Source organism: Protomyctophum bolini, assembly GCF_963924005.1.
Source record: "Protomyctophum bolini genome assembly, chromosome: 18".
Lineage (NCBI taxonomy): Eukaryota > Metazoa > Chordata > Actinopteri > Myctophiformes > Myctophidae > Protomyctophum > Protomyctophum bolini.
In genome coordinates, this window is record NC_137879.1 from 4,288,937 (window position 1) to 4,314,219 (window position 25,283).

Below are 25,283 nucleotides of genomic sequence, written 5' to 3' on the forward strand. Positions count from 1 at the left end.
CGTGCATATCCACGGATATACCAAACCGTGCATGCCTATTCCCACTATAGGCGGAGGAAGAAATCCACTTCACAGTTTTCAAATCAGCCTCATGGTGGCGCTACAACAGGCCAAGTTGCGTCTCACACACACACACACACACACACACACACACACACACACACACTGAGTAAAATAAAATACAATAAACACAATTTGCCTGAAAATAGATTACCCAGCTATGACCTTTTTCATGAGTAGTGATATGGCTGACTGAGTAAAATAAAACAATCTACCTGAAAATAGATAGCTATAAGTGAAGAGCAATTTCCGCAATTACCATTTCCGCAATTTCCGCAATTTCCATTTCCGCAATTTCCTCAATTTCCATTTCCGCAATTTCCATTTCCACCATTTCCGCAATTTCCGCAATTTCCATTTCCGCATTTCCGCAATTTCCATTTCCACCATTTCCACAATTTTCGCAATTTCCGCAATTTCCATTTCCAACTATTAATGGCAGCTGGGTTTCATCATTCAAATAAAATAGAATTCTGTCCGTTTAGCTATAAAATTATGTCAGGGAATAGGGATATACAGTATATGTCTTTCATTTGCATTGCATCTCCCCCCCCCCCCCCCCCCAAGCTTTTATTTTCGTTCGAGTAATAGTACAACTCTAATAGTATTACTTATAATAATGTAATTAAAGATAACTTCATTCAGATTTATTTATTTTTATTTCATTTTCCAGATTTTTTTTTCTTCTTTTTTTTTTAGATTTTCATTGGTGGGCCAGTCATAATGGTCCCGCGGGCCTGAGGTTGAGTATCACTGCACTACAGCATGCAGAGGAGAAGTCATAACAGAACCATCTAAATACTACAACATGCAGTCATAACAGAACCATTCTAAACACTACAACATGCAGGGGAGAAGTCATAACAGAACCATCTAAATACTACAACATGCAGAGGAGAAGTCATAACAGAACCATCTAAAGTTTAGATGGTTCTGTCATGACTTCTCCTCTGCATGTTGTAGTGTTTACAACATGCAGGGGAGAAGTCATAACAGAACCATCTAAACTTTAGATGGTTCTGTCATGACTTCTCCTCTGCATGTTGTAGTGTTTACAACATGCAGAGGAGAAGTCATAACAGAACCACTGTAGAGTATCCCCCACATGCACAGTTATGTCATCTCTCCCACAGTGACATCACCAGGCCTGTCACCAGCAGCTGACCCACCTGAGTGTGTGTGTGTAGGCTGTAGGCAAAGAATAACACCGCTTAAAACAACCAAAAGGGGTTCTTCTGGTCCTGAATGTGTAACCGTGACAGCCCTAGTACGTACTAGTACTGCGTAAATAAAATCCTTTGGGAAGCCATTTTTATTTCTAACAACCGTTTTTATTCACGTACCTTTAAAGTTTAAACGCTCTGGACGGAATGCATTCGAAAATATCAAAAGGAAAACATATCTGCGGGCAAAATCCCCTCAGTACCTCCGTGAAGCAAAACAACAACCAAACAAATGCATTTCATATGCTCCACATCAGAATATATATTTGTTAAAAACTCAGCCAGCCTATATTAGATATGCAAAAAACATTATAGACTACAGTGTACAGCCCCGGGTAACAACAGATATACTCTAATAAACATGCACGCAAATGTAACGCAATACAAACATAGGGGCCAACATATTTACAGTTAATACAATAAAAATGTAATGTCTCTCTTAACCATTTCATTTAATAATGTTCCCTTTTTTTTTATACATATTAACATTAACAGTATAATATGATTCTTTTACAGGGGAAGCCGAGCACAGTAGACAATATTCCTCCAACATTCTAGATCAGGGGTCTTCAACGTGTTTCAGGGAATACCAAAACGCTCGCCCCCCCAAAAAAACAGTCGCACGTCGCCCGGTGGGGCGCACATCGCCCGGTGGGGCGCGGTGGGGCAAACATCGCCCGTTGGGACGCGGTGGGGCGCACATCGCACGGTGGGGAGCACATCGAAATTTAAAAAAGTGTCACTGTCTTCTAAATCCTGACAGTTTTCTGAAAAACCCATGTTTCTATGTCAGTCGTTCTCCAACATATTCATGTCAAGGACCCCAAATATATATGACATTGGCCGCCGACCCCCATCTGAAAATATGTTGTTCCAGGGACCCCCATCTGAAAATATGTTGTTCCAGGGACCCCCATATCTGAAAATATGTTGTTCCAGGGACCCCCATCTGAAAATATGTTGTTCCAGGGACCCCCCCCATCTGAAAATATGTTGTTCCAGGGACCTCCCAGAAGCAAAGATTTGAGTTAAAAACTCACTCTGTCACAACATATATATTCAAAGATACCAGAACCTAGTTCTAAATTGCAGTATTGGTACTTCAGAATCAGAAGTGTTGTGTAAATGTTTGTTTGTTTCGTTGGTTTCCTATTCATGTTAACGTGTATTTATTTACCACTTAAACCCTCAACATAAAATAGTAAACTTTATCCTTGGCCCGGTACTTACTTCGCAGTTTATTTCCTTCTACACTAAAACCTTTTTGTCAAAAAAATAGCAGATCTACAAGCTCAAGACGTGTCCCAGCGTGATGCGTTGTGAACTTGTAGACGTGCTATTTTCCAACCCAGAAGAGGGATGCTAGAGTTCAAGACCCCCTGTCGAAGACCCATGTCCCACACACACACACACACACACACACACACACACACACACACACACACACACACACACACACACACACACACACACACACGTACGTACGTACGTTGTCGTTTGGAAGCGCCCTAAGCTCTACTTCACCATAAATAAAGAATTACAAAAATAGACCTCACTTCAAAAAAAAAAAAAAACAACGGAGCCATAGTATGAACAGCGCTTACAGCCATTGCGGAATGATATACACTACAGTACAAAAACCCCCACAAAATGTCAACCTTATGTGAATGATGAAAAAGGGACAGGAATAAAGGTAAAAAAAAGGGGGGATTCAAAGAAGACAGGCGTTGTTGGTGTGGTGTTCTAAAGTAGTAGTTTTAAACCCCTTTCATATCAAGGCCCGTTATTTAATGGGCATTTGAGCCACGGAACCACCATTTGATGACATTTAGCCTCTCAGACCCATTTGAGCCACGGAACCACCATTTGATGACATTTTAGCCTCGCAGACCCGAAACTTAAGCATATTTTGTTGTCGTTGGCTGAAGATTTTGTCCACGTTATACAATTCCATGCTAATTGTGTAGACAGACGTCTTGTAAATTAATTAACAGTATTGTTTAACAATAATGTAGCTCTTGAGAGTGTAAAATAATTAAACCAAATGGACCCGTAAAAGGGTCCACTTGGTTTCATTTGACACTCTCAAGAGTTAAAGATCGAATAAGGATCCATTTGGTAACCAACTCTCCATTTATAGCCCAGGGACCACCCTGGAAGACCCTCAAGGACCACTGGTTGAGAACCACTGTTCTAACGGGCCATGTATACTTGGTGTTGCGCGCCCAGAGAAACAGGGGTCACGGGCAGTGAGGGGTCACGGGTGGCGAGGGATGGAGGGGGTCACGAGGCGGTCAGAGATGGAGAGGTCACGAGGCGGCGAGGGAGCGAGCAGGTTTTTAAAAACTCTCTTCAAGTCCATGTGGTATTAGTAGTGTGCATATACATTCACAGGTAGTGTATCCCGTTTCACCAAAAAGGGCAAGATGGGTGTGTGTGTGTGTGTGTGTGTGTGTGTGTGTGTGTGTGTGTCTGCTGCTTCCCCCCCTGAGCAGTAGAAGACAGACAGACAGAGAGAGAGGCGGGTGCTACTTCTTCTTCGCGTTGACACTCTTGCAGACCCAGTTCATTCCCTCCTGAAACACAAAGAGAAAATGTGGCGTTTTGAAAAGCAGAGCAACACACAAAGATGGAGGAACTATGGAGGAATGCAACTATAGGCCTGTCGATATATCGTCTCCGTTGTCGGGCGGAAAAGGAACTATCGAGGAATGCAACTATTCGACAACTATCCGTTGTCAGGCGGAAAAATCGACGTACTTATGAGACACATTATTATTCAGTATTTCAGCCGTGACGTGAGGAGTGCCCCCTCCTGAGATACTTCCGGGTCCTACTGTTTGTGTTGCTTTTGTGTCCCCATAGAGTTATACTGTGTCCATCCGTCGGACTAAATCTGAGACCCACATGTTGAGAACGCTTGGTTCTGGTCCTCACCTGGATGCCCTCCCCGGTCAGGGCGGAGCAGGACTGGATCTGCCAGACGCGGTCCCGGATGGTGTGCAGGTTGAGGCCCTCGGCGATCTCCGAGGCGGGCGCGGCCGTCAGGAGGTCCTGCTTGTTGGCGAAGATCAGCACGGGAACGCCGCTCAGCTTCTCCTCGTCCAGCAGCTCCGCCAGCTCCTGGAACACACGCACGCACGCACACACGCAGGCAGGCACACACACACACACACACACACACGCACACGTGAGTAGAGACGTTGTGACATGCCCAGAATTTGCGGATTCGAGTGTTATCAACCGGTAGGTTACTTAGCCGATTCTACACTCTATGGCTCAGAGACATGGACACCTTCAAAGAAATGAGAGAAAAGGCTGGATGAGAGGGCAAAATCTCTCTTGGAAGAGCCACCCATCGACTGATCTAATATACGACCACCTTCCCCGTGTTTCTTCACTAGTCCGATCCAGAAGAACACAGTTTTACGGCCACTGCTACAGAGCTGACAATGAGGTTATAATCTTCCATTCTCCTCTGGAGTCCTGCCTCAAAGCAGATCAGAGGTAGAAAAGATGTCGTACCCTGATGTCATCGCTAGGGACACATCATGCATCAGTAAGCAGGAACTGGGGGTGGCAATGAAGGACCGGGAAGTCTGACCTGGCTTTGTGAAATCCACGATCTCGACCGCGGTCGACAAATGACGATGACGAGGTTACTTTATCATGATATATAATGAAGCCAGTAGGCTCTACTGGAGCAGAGACGTTGTTGTTGTTGTTAGTCATTGTCCGATGTGGTGTTGGTCCCTAACTTTGTGTTCTCAATTACAGGATAGATACTCCAGGGTAATAGAGCGTCGCAGTCCCTCCCCCTTTCAGAACAACGAGTGGCCCAGGAAATGAATCGCAATGCATTTTGACCATAGGCATTTCTTAAATTATTTATTTAAAGACCTTTTAATATTTTGGACCAAACAAATAATTACAAAGAAGAAAGACAACAAAAGAAGTGTTGTAACCTGTAACAATGCTTTGTTTGTCCAAAATATTGTGTGTGTTGTCATGATTTGTCACGACAAGAGTTGGCTTCGTACGACGCTTAAAAGGTCTTTAAATTAATAATTTAAGAAATGCCTATGGTCAAAATGCATTGCGATTCATTTCCTGGGCCACTCGTTGTTCTGAAAGGGGGAGGGACTGCGACGCTCTATAGCGTAAACACAAAGAGACATTTAGATTCTAAATCAGACCATCACTGCAGTGGCGTGCACAGACATTTAGAGGGGCAGGTGCTCAAGTGAAAAAAGGGCACCTTGTGCAGCGCGTGGAACCGGCCCGTTGCCTTAATACTGTGAGATTTAGGTGCATAAATAATATATTAGAAGCTTTTTTTCTTTTTATCAAGAATTTTCAAAAGGGCACATTGCTGTCCAGAGGGCAAGGGCAGGTGGTGCTCTAGCACCTCCTAGTGTCTATCTGTGCACGCCACTGCATCACTGCTAATGGCCCGACTCTGACACTAATGGGTTTGACACCAATGGGTGTAGCTAGGTAAACATACAGGCTTAATCCCCTCAAAAGGTAATCACACTTTAAGCATTTGACCTTCAGCAACCTCAGAGGTCACCAGATTAACCCATTTAGGCCCGACGTCGAAATATAATAAATGTCTTCTTTCTAAATCAGTTTTCTGAAAAACCTCATGTTTCTACGTCAGTCTTTCTCAAACATTCTCATGTCAAGGACTCCCAAAAATATGACATTGGCCACCGACCCCCATCTGAAAATAAGTTGTTACAGGGACACCCCCAGTAGCAAAGATTTGTAACAATATATATTCAAAGATTTGCGCCACATTGTTAACATGTGTTAAGGGTCCATTTGGTTCCAAACTATCATTTAGCTGGGGACCCCCCACTGCTCTACTGAGTAACCTACTGGTGACTATGGGTTGATAGCATTTCAAGCGGGTGCCAGAATAGAGACACTGGGGGTTAAATAACAAGCATATTCACTTATGTTTCTGTACATGAACACATGATAAAGTACAACAGGAACGTGATAATTACCTGCCCCGTTTCTTCAAACCTTTTCCTGTCTGCGCTGTCGATGACGTAAATCTGAAACATATAAAGGCATAAGCTGACTGAGAGTACATACATGACGTAAATCTGAAACATATAAAGGCAATAAGCTGACTGAGAGCACATTCATGCACACTTTACTACGTCAAGTGAGTCATTCTCAACATGTTGTGGTCAAACAAAACAAATATATGACCCAAAGAAGACAACAATGAAATGTGAACAAGTAACCAACATAGATCAGCATAGTTTAGTATCGATTTAAAACAAATGACAAGATGAAACACAAGGAAAGAGAAGTGCTAGGACAGCGTGCTTCTCAAAGTAGGGTCTGGACCATAGACTGTAAAAAAATATGGACAAAGCGTTCGCCGGGTCTGATATGGACGTAAAATGAAGCCAGTCAGTCCTTGTATTGTAAATCGCCATCTTTCTAGATCCGTTTTATTAAGGTAATACAGTCAAGTTCCAGCAAATTTAGTTAATATATATAGCATCGCAATAGGTCAACCCTATTTTATACTTTGGCAATTAAAACGATTGTGGATTATAGATTGGCTATTTTCACTTTTGTGGTCGTGGTTATTCAGACTAATATTATTCAAATTGGGCACCATAAAACCTGTTGTATATTTTGTGTTAATTCTCCTCCGCTCCACCCACCAGCACATCCGTGTTCTCAAAGTAGTTCCTCCAGTAGGGCCTGATCTTCCTCTGTCCTCCGATGTCCCAAACGTTCAGCTTGAAGCCCTGAGACTGGACGCTCTTTATGTTGAAGCCCTGCAGACAGACAGACATGCATCATGATTAACAACCCATTCAGACCCCAGGACGATTCTAGAAAAATATTAAAATGTCTTCTAAATGTTTTCAGAAAAACTGTCAGTCGTTCATTTTCATGTCAAGGACCCCCAAAAATATATGTAATTGACCCCCATCTGAAAACATGTTGTTCCGGGGGGGACCTCCCAGAAGCAAAGAAAAAATAGATAAAGTATAACATAATGCTTAAAACACCAAAAGGGGTTCCCGCCCAGAAGCGCCACTAGGTTCCATATGTGTGGGGGTTCCATGTGGCTGATGTTCTCCCAGACAGACGTTAACTGTGTGAGGGTGATGTGTTACCTGTGTTGGGGTGATGTGTTACCTGTGTTGGGGTGATGTGTTACCTGTGTGAGGGTGATGTGTTACCTGTGTTGGGGTGATGTGTTACCTGTGTGGGGGTGATGTGTTACCTGTGTTGGGGTGATGTGTTACCTGTGTGGGGGTGATGTGTTACCTGTGTTGGGGTGATGTGTTACCTGTGTGGGGGTGATGTGTTACCTGTGTTGGGGTGATGTGTTACCTGTGTGGGGGTGATGTGTTACCTGTGTTGGGGTGATGTGTTACCTGTGTTGGGGTGATGTGTTACCTGTGTTGGGGTGATGTGTTACCTGTGTTGGGGTGATGTGTTACCTGTGTTGGGGTGATGTGTTACCTGTGTGGGGGTGATGTGTTACCTGTGTTGGGGTGATGTGTTACCTGTGTGGGGGTGATGTGTTACCTGTGTTGGGGTGATGTGTTACCTGTGTGAGGGTGATGTGTTACCTGTGTTGGGGTGATGTGTTACCTGTGTGGGGGTGATGTGTTACCTGTGTTGGGGTGATGTGTTACCTGTGTTGGGGTGATGTGTTACCTGTGTGGGGGTGATGTGTTACCTGTGTTGGGGTGATGTGTTACCTGTGTTGGGGTGATGTGTTACCTGTGTGGGGGTGATGTGTTACCTGTGTTGGGGTGATGTGTTACCTGTGTGGGGGTGATGTGTTACCTGTGTTGGGGTGATGTGTTACCTGTGTGGGGGTGATGTGTTACCTGTGTTGGGGTGATGTGTTACCTGTGTGGGGGTGATGTGTTACCTGTGTTGGGGTGATGTGTTACCTGTGTGGGGGTGATGTGACTGATGTCCTCGGAGGCTAGCTGTTTGAGGAGCGTGGTCTTCCCTCCATTGTCCAGCCCCAGCAGCAGAATCCTCACCTCCTGGTCCGGGGTGCTCTTCAGTTTGCGCAGTATCGACAGCAGGCCCTGTAACACACACACACATATTTAATAATTTTCATTTATTTATGTCCACATAAGAGATCATACAATACAACAAGGACACAAATATTTACACGGTGCTAGTGTACAGAATGCAATCAGCCAATCCCGGACAAATACCCCCACCCTTCAGAGGTACAAGTAACAGCGTCTTTGGCTGCTACCGATAGTAGAGAAGAGATTGCACAGGATTTTGCAAGCCGTTTAGCTGCTTTCTTTTTGGCATCCCAACCTCTTAGGGCCAACCTATGTAAGTGTCCTAGGCTGCCTAAGATAATAAACACAAGTAGATTGCACCTATAGCTCTATGATGGTGTGGAGGAGCGGCTGGTACTAACATAGAATCAAAGGTGCAGGCCACTTCAAGAATGGAAACTACACACACACACACACACACACACACACACACACACACACAGGATGAGGAGTGGTGAGTGGTGCGTAGTGAGAACACACACACACACACACACACACCGAGGATGTGGTGAGTGGTGAGTACTAGTGAGAACACACACACACACACACACACACACACACAGGATGAGGGGAATGGTGAGTGGTGCGTAGTGAGAACACACACACACACTCCAAACAGCCCATGTGATGGTAGCGGGCCGGCTGCTGGTGGCAAACAGGGAGGCCATTGTAGCAAGCCAGCCACCATTAGAATGGCATCTCATCCATCCATCCATCCACCCATCCATCCATCCATCCACCCATCCATCCGTCCATCCCACTAGTAGCTTCCATCTCTCATGTAGCTACAGACAGCAGTGATTGATCACACACAGGCACATACACAGATCTCCATGTGGGACACCGGCTGACAGTTAAAACAGGTGCTATGACAAGTGACAACGTATATTAGGTTCCCAAGTTGCATCGTTCCTAAGTAGGCCGGTGGCCGACCGTGACAGGCACGTACAGGTCTAATAATAATAATACTACAGGTGGTAGTCTATATAGAAGTGTATATTTGTACGTCTCTAAATGCTCTGATGAATTGAAAAAGGTGGACCCTGTTGTAAACTGTAAGTGCTATAATGCTTTATCAGTGTGTCGTCCACAGTAACAGGCCTTTGAATTGAGTTGTGCTTTCATGTGAAATGTACCCATTATTCTGCAAACTGACAATAACAAATACTTCAATCAATCAATCAAAGTCCACCACCTGTCCTGGCCTGACTGTATGATAAACATGGCCCTGCACTGCAAAGTGTATTACATTGATATATTCCACTAGCCTCCTCTAGTTTGACTTGGAGGATGGATGCAGTTGCACACATCTACTCTCTCTCTCTCTCTCTCTCTCTCTCTCTGCAGTCTGCACCAGTAGCCAAAATACAGAATAAACAGCTCACAGACAACAAACAACAGTACCTGACAATGTAGCCCCCTTCCCTTCACCCTTTTTCTGTGTTTGGGACGTCGTAACGACGTCCCAAACACAGAAAAGGGTAAAGCAAAGGGTCCCGAAAGGGGATACTGTCTGACAACAGTAACAGTACCATCTTGAGTGATCTGTTGTCTTTTTGAAAACTATAATAATAGCCTCCCACCGCGTGGCTCATTTCCTAAACTGGACAACAATATATAACATCTATTTACTACACAACTATAACAGCTAATAAATTACTACAGTCAGCAGCTAAACATAGCGGCTCGCCGTTGCTAACGTGGCTAGGCTAATCTCCCCACCATGGTAACTGAACGGAGGAGGAGGCAACAGGCTTTTTGCTGTAGTTAGCCTAACGGTCTACAACACACACACACACACACACACACACGGGGGGAGATCTAAGGATCTTTGATTTTTCTCTTCACACACACACACAAAACTAATGCGTTGGTGTTTAATAAACAGCCCGGGGTCGTCTACAAGAGGGTCAAACGGTGCGTTTTTTAACGGGTTCGGATGTGTAACGGTCTTCTGGCGAGGCTAATTTATGATGTTTTTCCTTGTTAAATTGAAACAATATACTCACCATCTTGTTGTCGCTTTATCTCTCTCTCTCTCTCTCCCCAACCAAGGCAAGACAAGACGCCTCCGACCCGGTAACCAGGGGGGATGACGCACTACGTCGCACGCACGCACAAACACACGCGCGAGCGCATGCGCACGTCCGTCGCGCGCGCGCGCACACACACACACACACACACACACACACACACACACACACACACACACACACACACACACACAGATATATAGGCGTTACACCAGAATGGGTGACTTTACTGAATGTTGTTCCAGATTGTGATTGATTATATTGAGTATTGTATTGATTGCATAAATTGTATTAACAGTCTGTAGAATATAACTACAGTTCGAGGAAAGCATAAGGTCTGCTAAGAGGATTGAGATATCCAAAACCTTGATTGATTTATTGATTGATTGATTGATTGATTGAATGAATACTTTCTTAGACAGAAATGCAAACTTCTTTTAATAACACAAAAGTCATTGTGGTCTTGTTTCCATTCGGGTCCTATGTATTCAATCATTCACAAACGTAACATTTTGTGGGTAATAATTGATATGTGGAATGATGATTCAGTGGAATCTGGAAGGAATAGACCTAATATAGTTTTATTTTATTTTATGTGATGATCATGATATATATTTGTTGTCTGATGTATTTCTTACAAACTACACAACGCAATTAAAGAAACAGCGACCTCTTAGGTCACAATATTGGATAGGTCACCAATTTTGCGGTTGTATTTTCTTGTCCCATTTACTGGGGGGTACGTCATAGTACTGTCTATCATAGAGTGGGGGTACATGTGTAGCCTAGCCCTACCCTGGGCCCCGGGGTCACCTGCTGTGATCGGCATTTGCTGCATTGATTGAAATATTTATTAAACAGTTTGCAGAATTACAGTACATTTCAAGCACAAACTCAATACAAAGACTGTTAACTGTGAGTGGACGACCCACCACCATACCAATAAAGCAAATGAGAGCGTCCAGCTTGTTCAATTCGTCAAAGAATTGCACCTTTTCAGAATCAGCTTGATCAACTTTACTGTCACATGACTCACATTACACACATTACAGGTGGAAGAGTAAATGTAACATTATTTTGTACTTGCTCTCAATTAAGTTAACATTCAGACATGTAAACTGATTTTACTTTTCTTAAAAAAATTACAGGCCTACGTCTCATCGGCAGAATTAACCCCCAAAATAATGTTGTTTTTTATTATTATTATTATTATTAACGCTTATGATACTGTGATATGTTAAACTTAACTTCAGGTATTTTAAATACAACCACAACAATTTGCTCAGAAGTGAGCAAATTAAGTTAGGCTTTTATAATTACCAGGTGCTACGCCGTGCAGATTTCTGCAATGGGTGTCATCACTTAGGCTACCTGATGTTTTCTGAGGCTGATTTGAAAACTGTCAAGTGGCATTTCTTCCTCAGCCTATATAGTGGGAATAGCCATCCACGGCTTGGGAAGCCGTGGATGGCTTGGGATATCCGTGGATATCCACGGCTTGGGATATCCGTGGATATGCACCTGAGGAGGAGGATTCTAAAAACGCAATCCTAACACTTCAATGCTTTCACGGTGCATCGATCCGTATCAGAGTACACTCCATTCGGTTCCGATGCGGTCCCGTAACGTTTGGGTGATCCGCTGCCGGGAATGGTATATACGCAGCGTTCACACAGAAGTCACATTACCAACAACATCTGCCAAGTGGTCCCGACGTTGCACATTCGGGACCACAGTGTGAATTCCCCCCCAAAAACAAAACGTATTGAAAGTATTGTTCCTCACTTTCGTCTTCGCTGCTGCCACTGAGAGTTCGCACTCCTCACGCTGCTGGTGAGTGAGTGAGAGAACCAAACACTTTAGAAACACAAAAGGCAGTTTGTGGATGAATTGTCGCTTTGAGAGGACGATGAAAGTGGTGGTGATGAAGCGATGAACTCTAGAGAGCCCAATCTTCCTTTGGTTATTATTACAGACTCGCGTCTTTAATCTGCCGAAACCTCTGAAGGAGAGAACACACAGTTCTGTGGTTCTTTTATCAGTTAACAGTGAATCAAACCACACAGTCACACACACACTCAGTGTGCCAGACTGTGGCGTGCATGTGAGATTCATATCACAGACGTAGGCGTCAGGATAACTACTTCTTCTCTCTCAACCAGACAGCTGTTTAGCAGATGTGTGCATGGTGGTGCACAAGTAAGTGTGATAAAATGTGTACACTGCGTACCCGTGTGTTTTTATACTCTGTGTTAGTATACTTGTGAGGGCCAAAATGTCCCCACAAGTATAGTAAATGGTAAGAGCTATTTGGGTAAAGAGCTTTACGGAGACGTTACATGATTAACCCATTCATACACACCGATGGCAGAGGACACCATGCAAGGGCTATAGGCACCGACCTGCTCATCAGGAGCAGTTTAGGGGTGTTGAGTTTCACAGCTGTAATAGAGGAAGTGCTATTTTTTACTTCACAATAAGAGTAATATCAATAATAAAATATACATATATATATATACAATTAAGATCATATTCCAACAAGGGGGTTCAGAGTATTGCTCAAGCGGTGTAGATTTCGTCGACTAAAACCAAGCGGAAAATGTTCATCGGCTGCCTTTTTTCGCTGACAAAAACTAAATTAAAACTAAGCTATGATGACTAAAGGTGGGTTTTCAGACTACGGCGGAAGATTGGGAGTGAGGCTGCAGTTCTGACTGTGATGGGAAGTGCATTCCATAGTTTTGGAGCCAGAAGGGAGAAGAGTTTGGTGACGTGTGGAGCGTTGTCCCAGCGTTTTTCATTGACTCACCTGCCAGTGGGACGGACACACACACACACACACACACACACACACACACACACACTATAAACCAAATAAAAACTGAGCCATGATGACTAAAACTATATGATTAAATATATACCGGTATGTGCAATTCTGTCAACAAAACTAGACTTTGTCAGAAACTGGACTAAAATGTGGAGACAAGTCATTTTACTCTTTGGTTGTGTGCGGTTGTCGCACTCCGGAAATATCCGCTGTATAATGCCTATAAATCGATATAAATCAGGCATTATGACGACATCATGGCCCATCAAAATATCTTTTACTTTTGACGACTGAATCAACTGTATAGGTTTAGTCGACTAACATCTTATATTTAGTCAACTAAAACTGGAGTGAAACTATATATAATTTCAGATGACTAAATCTGAGTGGAATTATAATCAAAAGACTATGACTAATAATAAAATGAACCAGTTTTGGTGTTAACATTATGTCACGCTTTAGCTATTGAAAAATAGCAGATCTACAAGCTCATAGCGCGCCACCGAGTGGCGCGCTATGAGCTTGTAGATCTGCTATTTTTTGAAAAATCGAAGAATCACTGACATAGAAACATAGCTTTTTCAGAAAACTGTCAGGATGTAGAAGACATTTTTAGAATGGGTTTTAACACTGTGTACAAAGTGTATAACCTGACACAAAGTAAAGCAAACAGAAACTCGACTAGTTTAAATTGATCTATTTATTTGGAACCCTTTCATCCAAATGACATCCATCTCATTGTTTTTTTTTTTTTCATTTTTTTGTCATCTTTTTTCTCCTCTCTCTCTCTCTCTCTCTCTCTCCATTTCACAAAATATTTACAAAAAAAAGATACTTCCGTATTTTTCCCGTTGTTGCGACTCTGTCGTCGTGAGTCGTGACAACAACCCGTTAGTTAAAGTCTTAAGAACGACAGCGCGTCGTTTACATCATCAAGCCAGTCTCTCCTCCAAGTCTCTTGTCTTTAGAAAAAGTTCATGAAAAAAGGTCATCCCCCCCCGGCCCGCCCCCGCCCTACACGGACAGTTTTTAAAACTTCAGGGGTTGTTTCTCCTTTTTTCTTCACCCCCCCCCCCGCCCCGTTGTCTCTCGTCCTTTGTCGTCGTCTTTGCATTTTTCGTACTGCTTTTAGAAAACTCAACCCCCCCCCCCCATGTCGCATGCTTACAGCTGCAAACAGGAAGCCAGAAGGGAGGGGAGAAGGGGGGGCTAATAGTGTGCTTTGTCGAGAGGAAGTGACATCGTCGTTGCCCCTGCAGGAAGTAGCATCCGTCCAATCCTCCCGGATGCTTTGCGTTGATTCGTTCGGTCTCGTCCGCCCGGTCCGGTCTTCTCCTCTTATAGTCCCGTCTAACCGGCCAGTCAAAAAGTTTGTCTTTAGACAAAACATGTGACCAAACAAACCGATGTAGTCGAGGAACACAAAATGCAATAATAACTCTTCAGACGGAGGAGGAGGAGGAGGATCGTTGAGTCCTGATGACAGTTGAGCAGGAAACAGGGGAGGAGGGGGATTACATCCCCCCCCCCCCACCCCACCCCCCCTCCGGTAGGGGAGCGCGACGATGATGAACAGGAAGTATTAGATTCCCCCAGAATTCTGCAGGTTTCAAATCAGAACTATTGGTTCTCCAACGTTTCTTTCCCCCTGCATATCATATAACCCTGAGAGCTCTCAGAGTTACAGACCTGTATAATAAGGAGGGTCCCTTTGGATTGGAACCCAAAGGAACCCTGAGGGTTAGGGTTCCCCCCCAGAAGAAGAACCCATTTTTAAAGAACCCAACTTGGGAGCTAAACCACCGATCAGAAGCAGCTCTCAAATCAACATGTCCGTTCTGTGAAGTCTGTAATAGTCCAGGCATACCAAGACACCCCCTCCCCTCCCCTCCCCTCCCTCCCTCCCTCCCACCCAAACCCCTCCCCTCCCATCCCAGTGCATTGTGGGTGTTTCCGCGCGGCGGGGAAGAACATGGAAGAGCGATTTTGTGTAGAAGCCGTTTACGACACCTCCCTGAACTCGTCAAGAAAAATGAAAAAAAAAAAAAAAGAAAAAGAAACGAGGCCCACGAAGTGCAGCGACTAAAATTAAGACCTCTTTTTTTTCTTACTTTTTTTCTTCTTTTAAGGATGTTTATCGGACGGACGCAGCCTATAGCGGTCCGACGGGGCAGAAGGAAGAAAAGAAACAATAACAATAATAATTATAATAATAATAATAACCGTAATAATTATAATAATTAATAACATAAGGCAAGAATCGACCTCAGTACAGTCAGGAGGGTTCGATATAACACAGGATCATATCTCGGACAGTGACTAAAAAATCTGAATCGTCTGAAGTGAGTGGTGCTTTACTGTACTGTACTGTACAGTACAAGCCCTCCTCCCTGGCCTCTCTCTGTGTGTGTGTGTAGCCACGTAATGGCTGCTAAAAACTCAGCTTCCCATCATGCACCTGTGCACAGTGTGAAGCACCATAACAGGCGCCATGTTGTCACCTGTTGGTATCCTAGACAGACAGACAGACAGACAGACAGACGGAGCCTAAACAGACAGACACATTGCTGTGCATTGGAGTGGCTACACCACTCAAAAAACCCCACCCCCTATTCCCCCGCCCTGACCTCAGACAGCGCCCCCTACCTCCCTCCCTCTTGCGGGAGAGCGTTCAGTTCTTTACACATGAATACATTTTATGCGTTCCTTTTCTTCTCTCCACAGATCTTTTAAAAAGTGTTCCATGTTTCTCTCCATCGGCTCCTCCCGCTTTTCTTCTTCTATAAATAAAACTAAAAAGGTGGTCTCGTCTCGTCCTCGTCCTCTCTGCGCTCCCTATAGCGCCCCCCGGAGGACTCTAAAAGTGAGTCTCTTAATTAAAAAAACGCCAGACAGTGCCAGGTGCGTGCACGTGTACAGTATATACACGTGCCGGTTTTTTGCGTGCACGACACGCGTGTGTGCCGGAGCGAACGCCGGAAAACCCGACACTTCTCTAACGTACGATATACAGTACACCTCCTCCAGTCGTGATTTACGCCGATGACGACAAATAATAACAGAAAAACGTAAATTAAAAAACACAGAAAGGTCGACCCTGCCCCCGAAAGAGTGTGTATACACATGTTCTACGTCTGTGTGTGTATATAAACATACGTGTAAGTGTGTGTGTGTGTGCGTGTGTGTTCAATAGGAAGGTATATGGTTGGGTAGTATTAAACCACTTCAGAACCCTGCAGTATTAGGCTTGGTGGAGCGGAGTCCCCCAGGGTTCTGTACTTGGAAACCCCAGGGTTCTGTACTTGGGAAACCCCAGGGTTCTGTACTTGGGAACCTCCCCACTCTCTCCTCCTATGCATTTGTCCCTCTACTCACAAACAACGCGTTGTCGTGAGCTTGTAGATTGTACGTCATGTTGTGCACGTAAATAAAAATGCTGTGAAAGTTGTACTATTTGTAGTGTCCGTTTTTCTATCTATCTGTTGTATCTACTGTGTGTGTGTGTGTGTGTGTGTGTGTGTGGGTGTGTGTTTGTGCGCTCTTGCGTTACTATAACTTGTGAGGGCCAAAATGTCCCGAACATTGTGTGGCATAGACATTGTGAGTGAGCACCATTTATTTATTTAGGTCTTATTAGGAAAAATTGGCGATTATGAATTTAGAGGTTAAGTTGAGGGTAGACCCGTCACAATTATCACACAATCACCAATTCGCAATTATTTTCCATGTGGAAAAATGTCTGGACATTTTCAGTGTAGTTACCAGTGTAGTTCTCTTAAAATAGCCGCTCTACATCCTTGTATATCTGCATTTTTTGGGCTTTAGGCTTACGGTAAAAATGGCATTCATAAAACCAGCAACCTAAAATGTTGACGTCCTCACAAGTATAATAACACAAGCGTGTGTGTGTGTGTGTGTGTGTGCGTGCGTGTGTGTGCATGCGTGTGTCTGTGTGCATGTGTGTGTGTGTGTGTGTGTGTGTGTGCACGGTGTTAACTGGTGACGTAGTGCTTGGCGGCGGGCTGCCCGTAGAGCCCGTAGAAGTCGGCGTGTCTGTGCGTCTGCGAGGCGTCGATCCAGTCGCGCACGGCCAGGCCCTGCATGGAGCCCGCCGCGTGGGCCCCGCCCAGGCCGGGCGGCGGGGGAGGGGGGGGCGGCGGCGGGTACACAACGTCCTGGTGGACGCCGCTCACCCCCCAGGGGAAGGAGCCCGCCGGGGGGGGCCGCGGGTAGGGGGGCCCGTGGGGGCCTCCCACGCCCCGGTGGGGCCCCGACACCGAGGGCACGCCCGAGCAGTAGCAGTTGTCCATGGTGCACACCAGGATCTTACGGCCGTACGGCACGGCCTGCTGGGAGGAGGCGGGGCCGACGCCCACGCCGTGAGGCGACGCGCCGAACACAGAGCCGTGGTTGGCTGCCGCCGACGCCGCTGCCGGGGGCCCGCCCTCGTGGGCGGAGGAGGGGCCGCAGGGCTGCTGCTGCTGATTGGACGACGAGGAGGAGGAGTGGCCGACCTCGCCGGAGGAGGAGGAGGAGCCCAGGTAGGGCTGCTTATTGGCCGAGGAGGAAGAGGAGGAGGAGGAAGAGGAGGAGTCTTTGAAGCGGTCGGTCGCGGCGGTCTTGTTGCTGTTCCCCGCGTTGTTGTTGTTGCTGCTGCCTCCGTCCGGGAAGGCGGTGGCGTGCTTCCTCTTCTCGGCCCCCGAGCCGGAGCTTTGACCACCGCTGGGGTAGGCCGGGACCACCTGGAGGAAGGAGGAGGGGGGGGTGAGGGGGGCTGGGGGGGGGGGGAGAGAATCATCTTTATTATCTTTGTGTGGTACGGTAGTCGGGCATCAATCGCACCAAGACGAGACACAGACGTTTAGCTGGCAGACTGACTGCTATTTATATTGTTACGTCATTACATAATTAACCAATATTACACGAGAGGGTGTTGGATTAACGTGATTAATGCCATGCTTGCGGAACTCGACTACGTCTCGTTCCTGACCGCATCACTGAAGTGGCGATAATCACTGGTACTAGATCCTAAACTTAATTGGACTAAACAAATTGACAATATAGTAACTAGAATGGGAAGAAGTATTGCCGTAAGCAGGAAATGTTCTAGCTACATAACACTAAACACTAGGGAAGCAGTAATTCAAGCTCTAGTGTTATCACATCTTGAGTATTGTCCAGTCATCTGGTCATCGGCTACAAAAACAGACATACATAAATTACAAATGGCTCAAAACAAAGCTGCCAGATTAGCTCTCCAGTGTTCCAACAGGACACACATTGCAGAAATGCACAGAAATCTATCATGGCTTACTGTTGAGAATAGATTACATTCACGTATTCTTACGTTTTTCAGAAATGTATTAATGGACAAAAAAACCACAGTATTTCTTTGAACAGGTAGCACATGTAAGAGACGAACATAACCATATGACTAGACAAGCCAGTTTGGGTGTTTCGGTGGCACTTAAACCAAGAACAAATATTCTTAAATCTTCTATTATCTATAGAGCAGTAATAGGTTGGAATGCACTGCCAAAGTGTATAACCAATACAAATACAAAATTCATCTTTAAAATCAAGTTAAAAGAACACCTTATGTAAACCATACTGCAGTAACCCTGGGGAAATAATAATTCTAATGTATACTTTGTTGAAGGTGGTTTTTGCTATGTTTTTCTTTGTTTTTTATTTCTCCTATGTTTTTTATTTCTTATTTTATATTTTATTTTACTATAGCAGGCGGCATCAAGGCTCGCCAAAATACATTTTAGTCGACTAAATCAACTGTAGATTTAGTCGACTAAAACCTCACGATATTTAACATTCCGTGTGACTAAAATGTGACTAAATCCATTCAAGAGACTATGACTAAAACTAAAATCTAAATGTGCAAGAAAACAAACCACTGCACCACTGAGCGACTGACATAGAAGACATTTTTAGAATCTGATCTCAGGTCAGAATGGAAAACTGTCAGGATGCAGAAGACATTTTTAGAACCTGATCTCAGGTCAGAATGGAAAACTGCCAGGATGTAGAAGACATTTTTAGAACCTGATCTCAGGTCAGAATGGAAAACTGTCAGGAAGGATGCAGAAGACATTTTTAGAACCTGATCTCAGGTCAGAATGTGTTAAACCCAGACGGTGACCACCCTGTCCAGCCTGTTGGAGCGTACCTTCCAGGGTTCTCCTCAGGCTCTTCTCTCTCTTGGAGAGCTCCGACAGGAACAGCTTGGAGTTCAGACTGCCCACTTTGTAAGGAGGGAGCGCACTGCCCACACACGCCTGGGACCTGCAGTCAGGACACACACACACACACACACACACACACACACACACACACACACACACACACACACACACACACACACACACACACACACACACACACACACACACACACACACACACACACACACACACACACACACACACACACACACACACACACACACACACACACACACACACACACGTTAAAGACAGACAAAGTCACATGACATGACAACAATACCTGTGTCCTGACTACTGTATACATTTTATACAATAAAAGGTTCATACATACTCCAGTTTTTGGGTGATAAGTTATCACCGTTTTAGGTGATAGCTTATCACCTAAAAACGGTGATAAGAGTTGAGGCCATCATACTCCCTGTGGTTTACCCAACGTCTCTAGACCAATCAGTGAACGGGGTGATAAAGACTTGTCTGATAGTAAAAACAGAGAGAGATGGGTCTGTGTCCGTGGTGATAGCTGATCACCACCGCGACTGACGTAATGGTGTAGTTTTACAACCCTTTAAAAACTCCACCGCGGTGATAAGCTACCCCCCAAAACTGTATGAGTATGTATGAGCCTTAAGAAGAGGTTCTGAGCTGAATGAATGATAGTTAGGAAGTTATGCGGGAACGCCCACTGAGTGGCAAAAAAACTACTTTCTGGCCTCGACAGCCCATTCATCCAAACAGAAAAGTCCCGTCTGATTTGCATTAAACAACGTTAAACTCACCAACATTGCAGCTGTACGAAAAGCTTGAATTATCCTCTAGCTTTTCGCAAAGGTTTTGATTAATAAAAATCCACCAGAGAAACGTTATTAGCTACTTTCTGTCAAGAAATGCCCTGCATTTGATTATTTTTGTGTCAGAGTTTGGAAGTGCTTGTTTTCAATACAATGACACAATTAGTGTCACAACAGATGTAGACCTTGTGGTCGTGTGTGTAGATGTCGTCAGTGTGTGTCCTCCTGTGTATTGTGTCTATAAATATTAGTGCAGTTATAGTGTGTGTATATTTAGTGAATTCTAAAGTTATATTCTAGGAGTGTCACAGTGCCCTTCACCGTAGAGAGAGTTCCTGACTGAGCTAAATATACACACCAGGTGGAAGATTAAGTGACCCATTTGGACCCGAGGTCGATTCTACAAAATTATTCTAAATCCTGACAGTTTTCTCAAAACCTAATGTTTCTATGTGTCAGTGGTTCTCACAGGGTTCAAACCTAATGTTTCTATGTGTCAGTGGTTCTCACAGGGTTAAAACCTAATGTTTCTATGTGTCAGTGGTTCTCACAGGGTTCAAACCTAATGTTTCTATGTGTCAGTGGTTCTCACAGGGTTAAAACCTAATGTTTCTATGTGTCAGTGGTTCTCACAGGGTTCAAACCTAATGTTTCTATGTGTCAGTGGTTCTCAAACATTTCCATGTCAAGGAGCCCCACAATTATATGTAAAATTACACTTCAATACCACATCGTCAATGTTACATTTTGAACCAGCAAATACAACATCCATAATACACCTTTAAGTACCTGTGCATAAATACAACAAGTCACCTGTCCTACTTTTTAGTAGCAGGGCAAAATACACCATATACACAATATACATGATCTGAGCCGATATAATAAATATATAGGCATGAACATAAGCTAGTACATATCCAAACATGTGCAAGTGTTGGATTGTACATCAAAATGATCCTTTTTTTTTTCGTGGGATAAAAATTATATAAAAAAAAAAAAAAACAATGATCCTTTTGAAACTTTTCAAGGGAACTTTCAAAGCCAATTTTAGTCTGGACTGTAGATCATTCCACGACCAAGGGCCAAAGAAGGCCAGACATTTATTTTGTCTCCCTCTGAGCAGCGCACTGCAGAATTAGAGCAGATCTACCATCTCACAACGCGTCTCTCTCTCTCTCTGTGTGTGAGTGTCTCTCTCTCTCTCTGTGTGTGAGTGAGTGTCTCTCTCTCTCTCACCGGTCCATGAGGATGCGGACGGGCTTGGTGTTCTTCATGAAGCTCAGCTCCTCAGCCTTGGTGAAGGCCGTGGTGACGGAGCTGAGCAGTTTGTGGGCGTCGTGCCGCTGCTCGCCCAGCGCCAGGACCTGCGCGGCGTTGTCCTGGCAGAACCTCGACTGGGCCCGCTCCAGAACCTCCAGCGTCTTGGACAGGTCCTCCTCCAGGAGCTGGTGCATGCGCTGGTACTGAACGCGCACCTCCTCCTTCAGCTCACACACGCGGTCCTGAGAAACACACGCACGCACACACACACCATAGAGTTAATAAAAGGATAGACCGAAACCGGAGCGTTTTAGCTTCGCATTACGCTATACTAAGCATTTAAAGCAGGGGTAGGCAACCTTTGGCACTGGTGCCAACCTTGGCACAAAGGAGGGTGATCACTGGCACACTGGCATAAAACAAATGTAATGAAATAAATTAATTCACCCATATTTGTATGTAAATTACATCCTGCACATCATTCTACATTCATTAAAACTCTGAACTCTGACTGGGGGAGGGAGATAGGAGGCCTATGCTCTGAGTCTAATGATCATTATAACAATGTGAAAGAATATTTAACAAGGGAAAAGGTTATATTCGTGGACAATCAAAACATGTTGGAACTGTGGTGTGGTGTCATTAAAGTGGCACACTGACTATCCAGAAACTAAAAACATGGCACTTTGTTTCAAAAAGGTTGCAGACCCGTGATTTAAAGTATGAGGTATACTGGCCTGAGGCCTGAGGAAGGTCGCAAGAACGAAACGTTGCTCAATAAAATTGCTCTGAACTAGCAAGTGGCAAGAAGGGACACCCGCACGGATGTCCCTTCTTTCACAAAGTATGAGGTATAAAGTACAGCAGCCTTGTGTTCATAAAACAGAAAGATTGGGTATTGGGTAAGACTGCCGTTATGTATCTTTCAGGACTGCTTTGTCTCAACCATTACTCTTTTTTTTATTGGAATGTTGCCACTATACTGTTGGAGCAGCCATAAACTACACAGGTTCATCTCTACTGTTGGAGCAGCCATAAACTACACAGGTTCATCTCTACTGTTGGAGCAGCCATAAACTACACAGGTTCATCTCTACTGTTGGAGCAGCCATAAACTACACAGGTTCATCTCTACTGTTGGAGCAGCCATAAACTACACAGGTTCATCTCTACTGTTGGAGCAGCCATAAACTACACAGGTTCATCTCTACTGTTGGAGCAGCCATAAACTACACAGGTTCATCTCTACTGTTGGAGCAGCCATAAACTACACAGGTTCATCTCGATGTTCTGGAGCATCTTTGTAATGTTAGTGTTAGTAAAAAGCTAATCTGAGTTCCCAGAAGTTTTATTTTTCGCCACTAGGCGGGCGAGAAAGAACTTCTGGGAAAAAAGGAACGTATCCCTGTGAGGGAAGTACGTTGCGCTCAGAATGTGAGCGGACACTCCCCTTTCCGGTCTGAAGCACTGTGCATACCATGAAAATAGTCCGAAGGGAATCCAATTCCAAATTGAATTGTAGTAGGCCACCACCGCTCAAGGAGCAATTGTTTCCGTTCCGTCTTATTTAGATGTAGCGCCCACTCCATGTGGAACCTGCCCCTGTCTTTTGATTCGCATTTCATTTGAAACGCAACGCACTGGGCCACGCCCCTGCTGCACAGGATCTGAGGCCAATTTTCCTAGACTAGTAAAAAGCAGGTGAAAGAGTAACGTTTGAGGCAGACTAACATCAGTCACTCTACCGTTCACTGTAGTAGAAGAGGTGCAGGTTTAAACCGCAGCTATGTCGACTCCGCCTACAGGAAACACGTTGCCTGCGACCATGAGACCTGTTTCTGAATCGGTCTATACAGTAACAGTAAGACGCCTCGTGCACTGGCCATATATGGAGTGTGTCTTGAGTGTACAGGGTGTGATGATGAGGTCAGATCAAGATTATGGAATGTCAGAACAGGTCAGCTGCATATATGGAGATCTAAGGGTGGCAGCGGGGGCAGTGTGTTGAATATACAGGGTTTGATGAGGGCCCAGGTAGGTTCCAGGCCTTCAAGTAGCAGATCTACAAGCTCACGCAAGCTCAGGCATGGAGACAGTCTATTTTCTGTCTATCTTTGGCTATTTATTCTGACTGAATCCGAGGATCCATGGATCTTCAGATAGATAAATATACCATAAATGCTGTACCGGGTTTTGGGATGGTATATATATAGCTTTTTGCGTTTGTTTATGCGCTAAAAAAGTGACTTATTGTTTCACTGTATGTATACAGTAGGTAAGCCAAAGGAGGAGACTATTTCTGGAACGTCAATTTGCAATCAATGGAGCAACGCAGCAAGATATCTCACCAACTGGCCTGATTACATCACGACTAAGGAAACTGCACAACCCACAGTGCGCACACACACACACACACACACACACACACACACACACACAAACGCAGAATGCAATCCTCAAGTGTTCAGTTCCCTCTGGGAGGGGCCGACCAAACGGAACCAAACGGAACCCGTGACGGGTCCATTTGGTTCCATTCGGTACGCCCTCAGAGGAGCGTGACTGTGTGTATATAAATGCAGAATGTAATCCTCATGTGTTCATTTTTGTTGAGTTTTGAAAGGATCGTCACAGACAGACCCACTTTCCAGACAATCTCCCTGCTTCGGCATGATGTAGCAAAATGATCTCTTAAATTAGTTTAGTGGCAAATGCATACATTTTAGTGACAATAAGGTCACTTACTGTATTAGATTCCCTGGTTTCTCCTGAGCTTCCCATGTAGTGGTACAGTAGCATTGTTATAGAGGGTTGTGCACATGACATCATCCTACCTGGAAGTTATGCGGGAACACCCACTGAGTGGCAACAGACTACGTTCTGGCCTCGACAGAACAAACAGAAAAGTCCTGTCTGATTGCATTAAACAATGCTAAACTCACCAACATTGCAGCTGTACGAAAAGCTTGAATTATCCTCTTTCTATCTGCAAAGTTTTTGTTTCATAAAAAATCCACCATAGCAACATTATGAGCTATACTTTCTGTCAAGAAATGCCCTGCATTTGATTATCTTTCTTCTAAGTGTCAGAGTTTGGAAGTGCTTGTTTTCAATAACACAACATGTTACTGCCTCCTGCATTATGTGACATTTAGAAACAGGTGGTATGACAGGACGGTTGAGTGATTTCCAACGAGCGCTTCCAAACTCCAACACTCCAACATGCTGCTCAATGTTTTGCCACTCAGTCTTTGCCACTCAGTCAGGGCGTGTCCTGCTGGGAAAATCATGCATGTGCATACTCTCTATTTGTCTGTCATCGTTATTGTCCTGGTGTCACGCTCGTAGAACGCAGTACCACGCCGTGGTACCCCAAAAAGTTGTGACGTGCACACACAGGTACGGTACGGTATGTACGGAACGGTGCACGCTAGAACGCGTCCCCCCCTGGAATCTAGATTCAGAGCGGATACGTACCTCCACCACACACTTGTCCGAGTCCAGCTTGCAGAGTTGCTCCTCGATGTCCTGGACCCGCTCCTCCACACGCTCCTGCTGCCTCAGCAGGCTTTGCTGTTAGAGGACAAGGAGAGAACAAACTTTTTTAGCAAAAGGCCGATGCACACCTCAGAAGGCTATAGTGACAGGTGCGTAGGGCAATAAAGCATACTTAAAAAGGTTATCTTTGAAAAACAAAGAAGGGTCCCGCACTCTGTCAGAAAACTTGCCAAAAATGTTGCTCTTTATTCAACGTTTCGGTCTATTCGACCTTCA

At 44.7% G+C, this 25,283-nt stretch overlaps 2 protein-coding genes across 2 annotated transcripts in view; both read right to left on the reverse strand.

Annotated features, from left to right (window-relative positions):
- Positions 1–1,388: 1,388 nt before the first annotated feature.
- arl3b (ADP ribosylation factor like GTPase 3b) lies at positions 1,389–10,463 on the reverse strand. The gene is made up of 6 exons (XM_080789910.1): positions 10,375–10,463; positions 8,231–8,374; positions 6,977–7,093; positions 6,299–6,349; positions 4,221–4,406; positions 1,389–3,859 (listed from the first exon to the last, which is right to left on the reverse strand). Exons 1-6 carry the CDS (start codon positions 10,375–10,377, stop codon positions 3,812–3,814), a joined length of 549 nt encoding a protein of 182 aa, XP_080646036.1. The 5' UTR covers positions 10,378–10,463; the 3' UTR covers positions 1,389–3,811.
- A 5,420-nt stretch (positions 10,464–15,883) lies between these two features.
- The window catches only part of LOC308333256 (E3 ubiquitin-protein ligase TRIM8-like), a 28,420-nt gene continuing 19,020 nt past the window's right edge, over positions 15,884–25,283 (reverse strand). Inside the window, exons 4-7 of the mRNA XM_080789527.1 lie at positions 24,987–25,082; positions 21,489–21,754; positions 19,407–19,522; positions 15,884–17,999 (exon numbers count right to left, since the gene is read on the reverse strand). Coding sequence (XP_080645653.1) covers positions 17,218–17,999; positions 19,407–19,522; positions 21,489–21,754; positions 24,987–25,082 — 1,260 coding nt within the window. The 3' untranslated portion in view covers positions 15,884–17,217. The remainder of the gene's footprint in view (positions 18,000–19,406; positions 19,523–21,488; positions 21,755–24,986; positions 25,083–25,283) is intronic.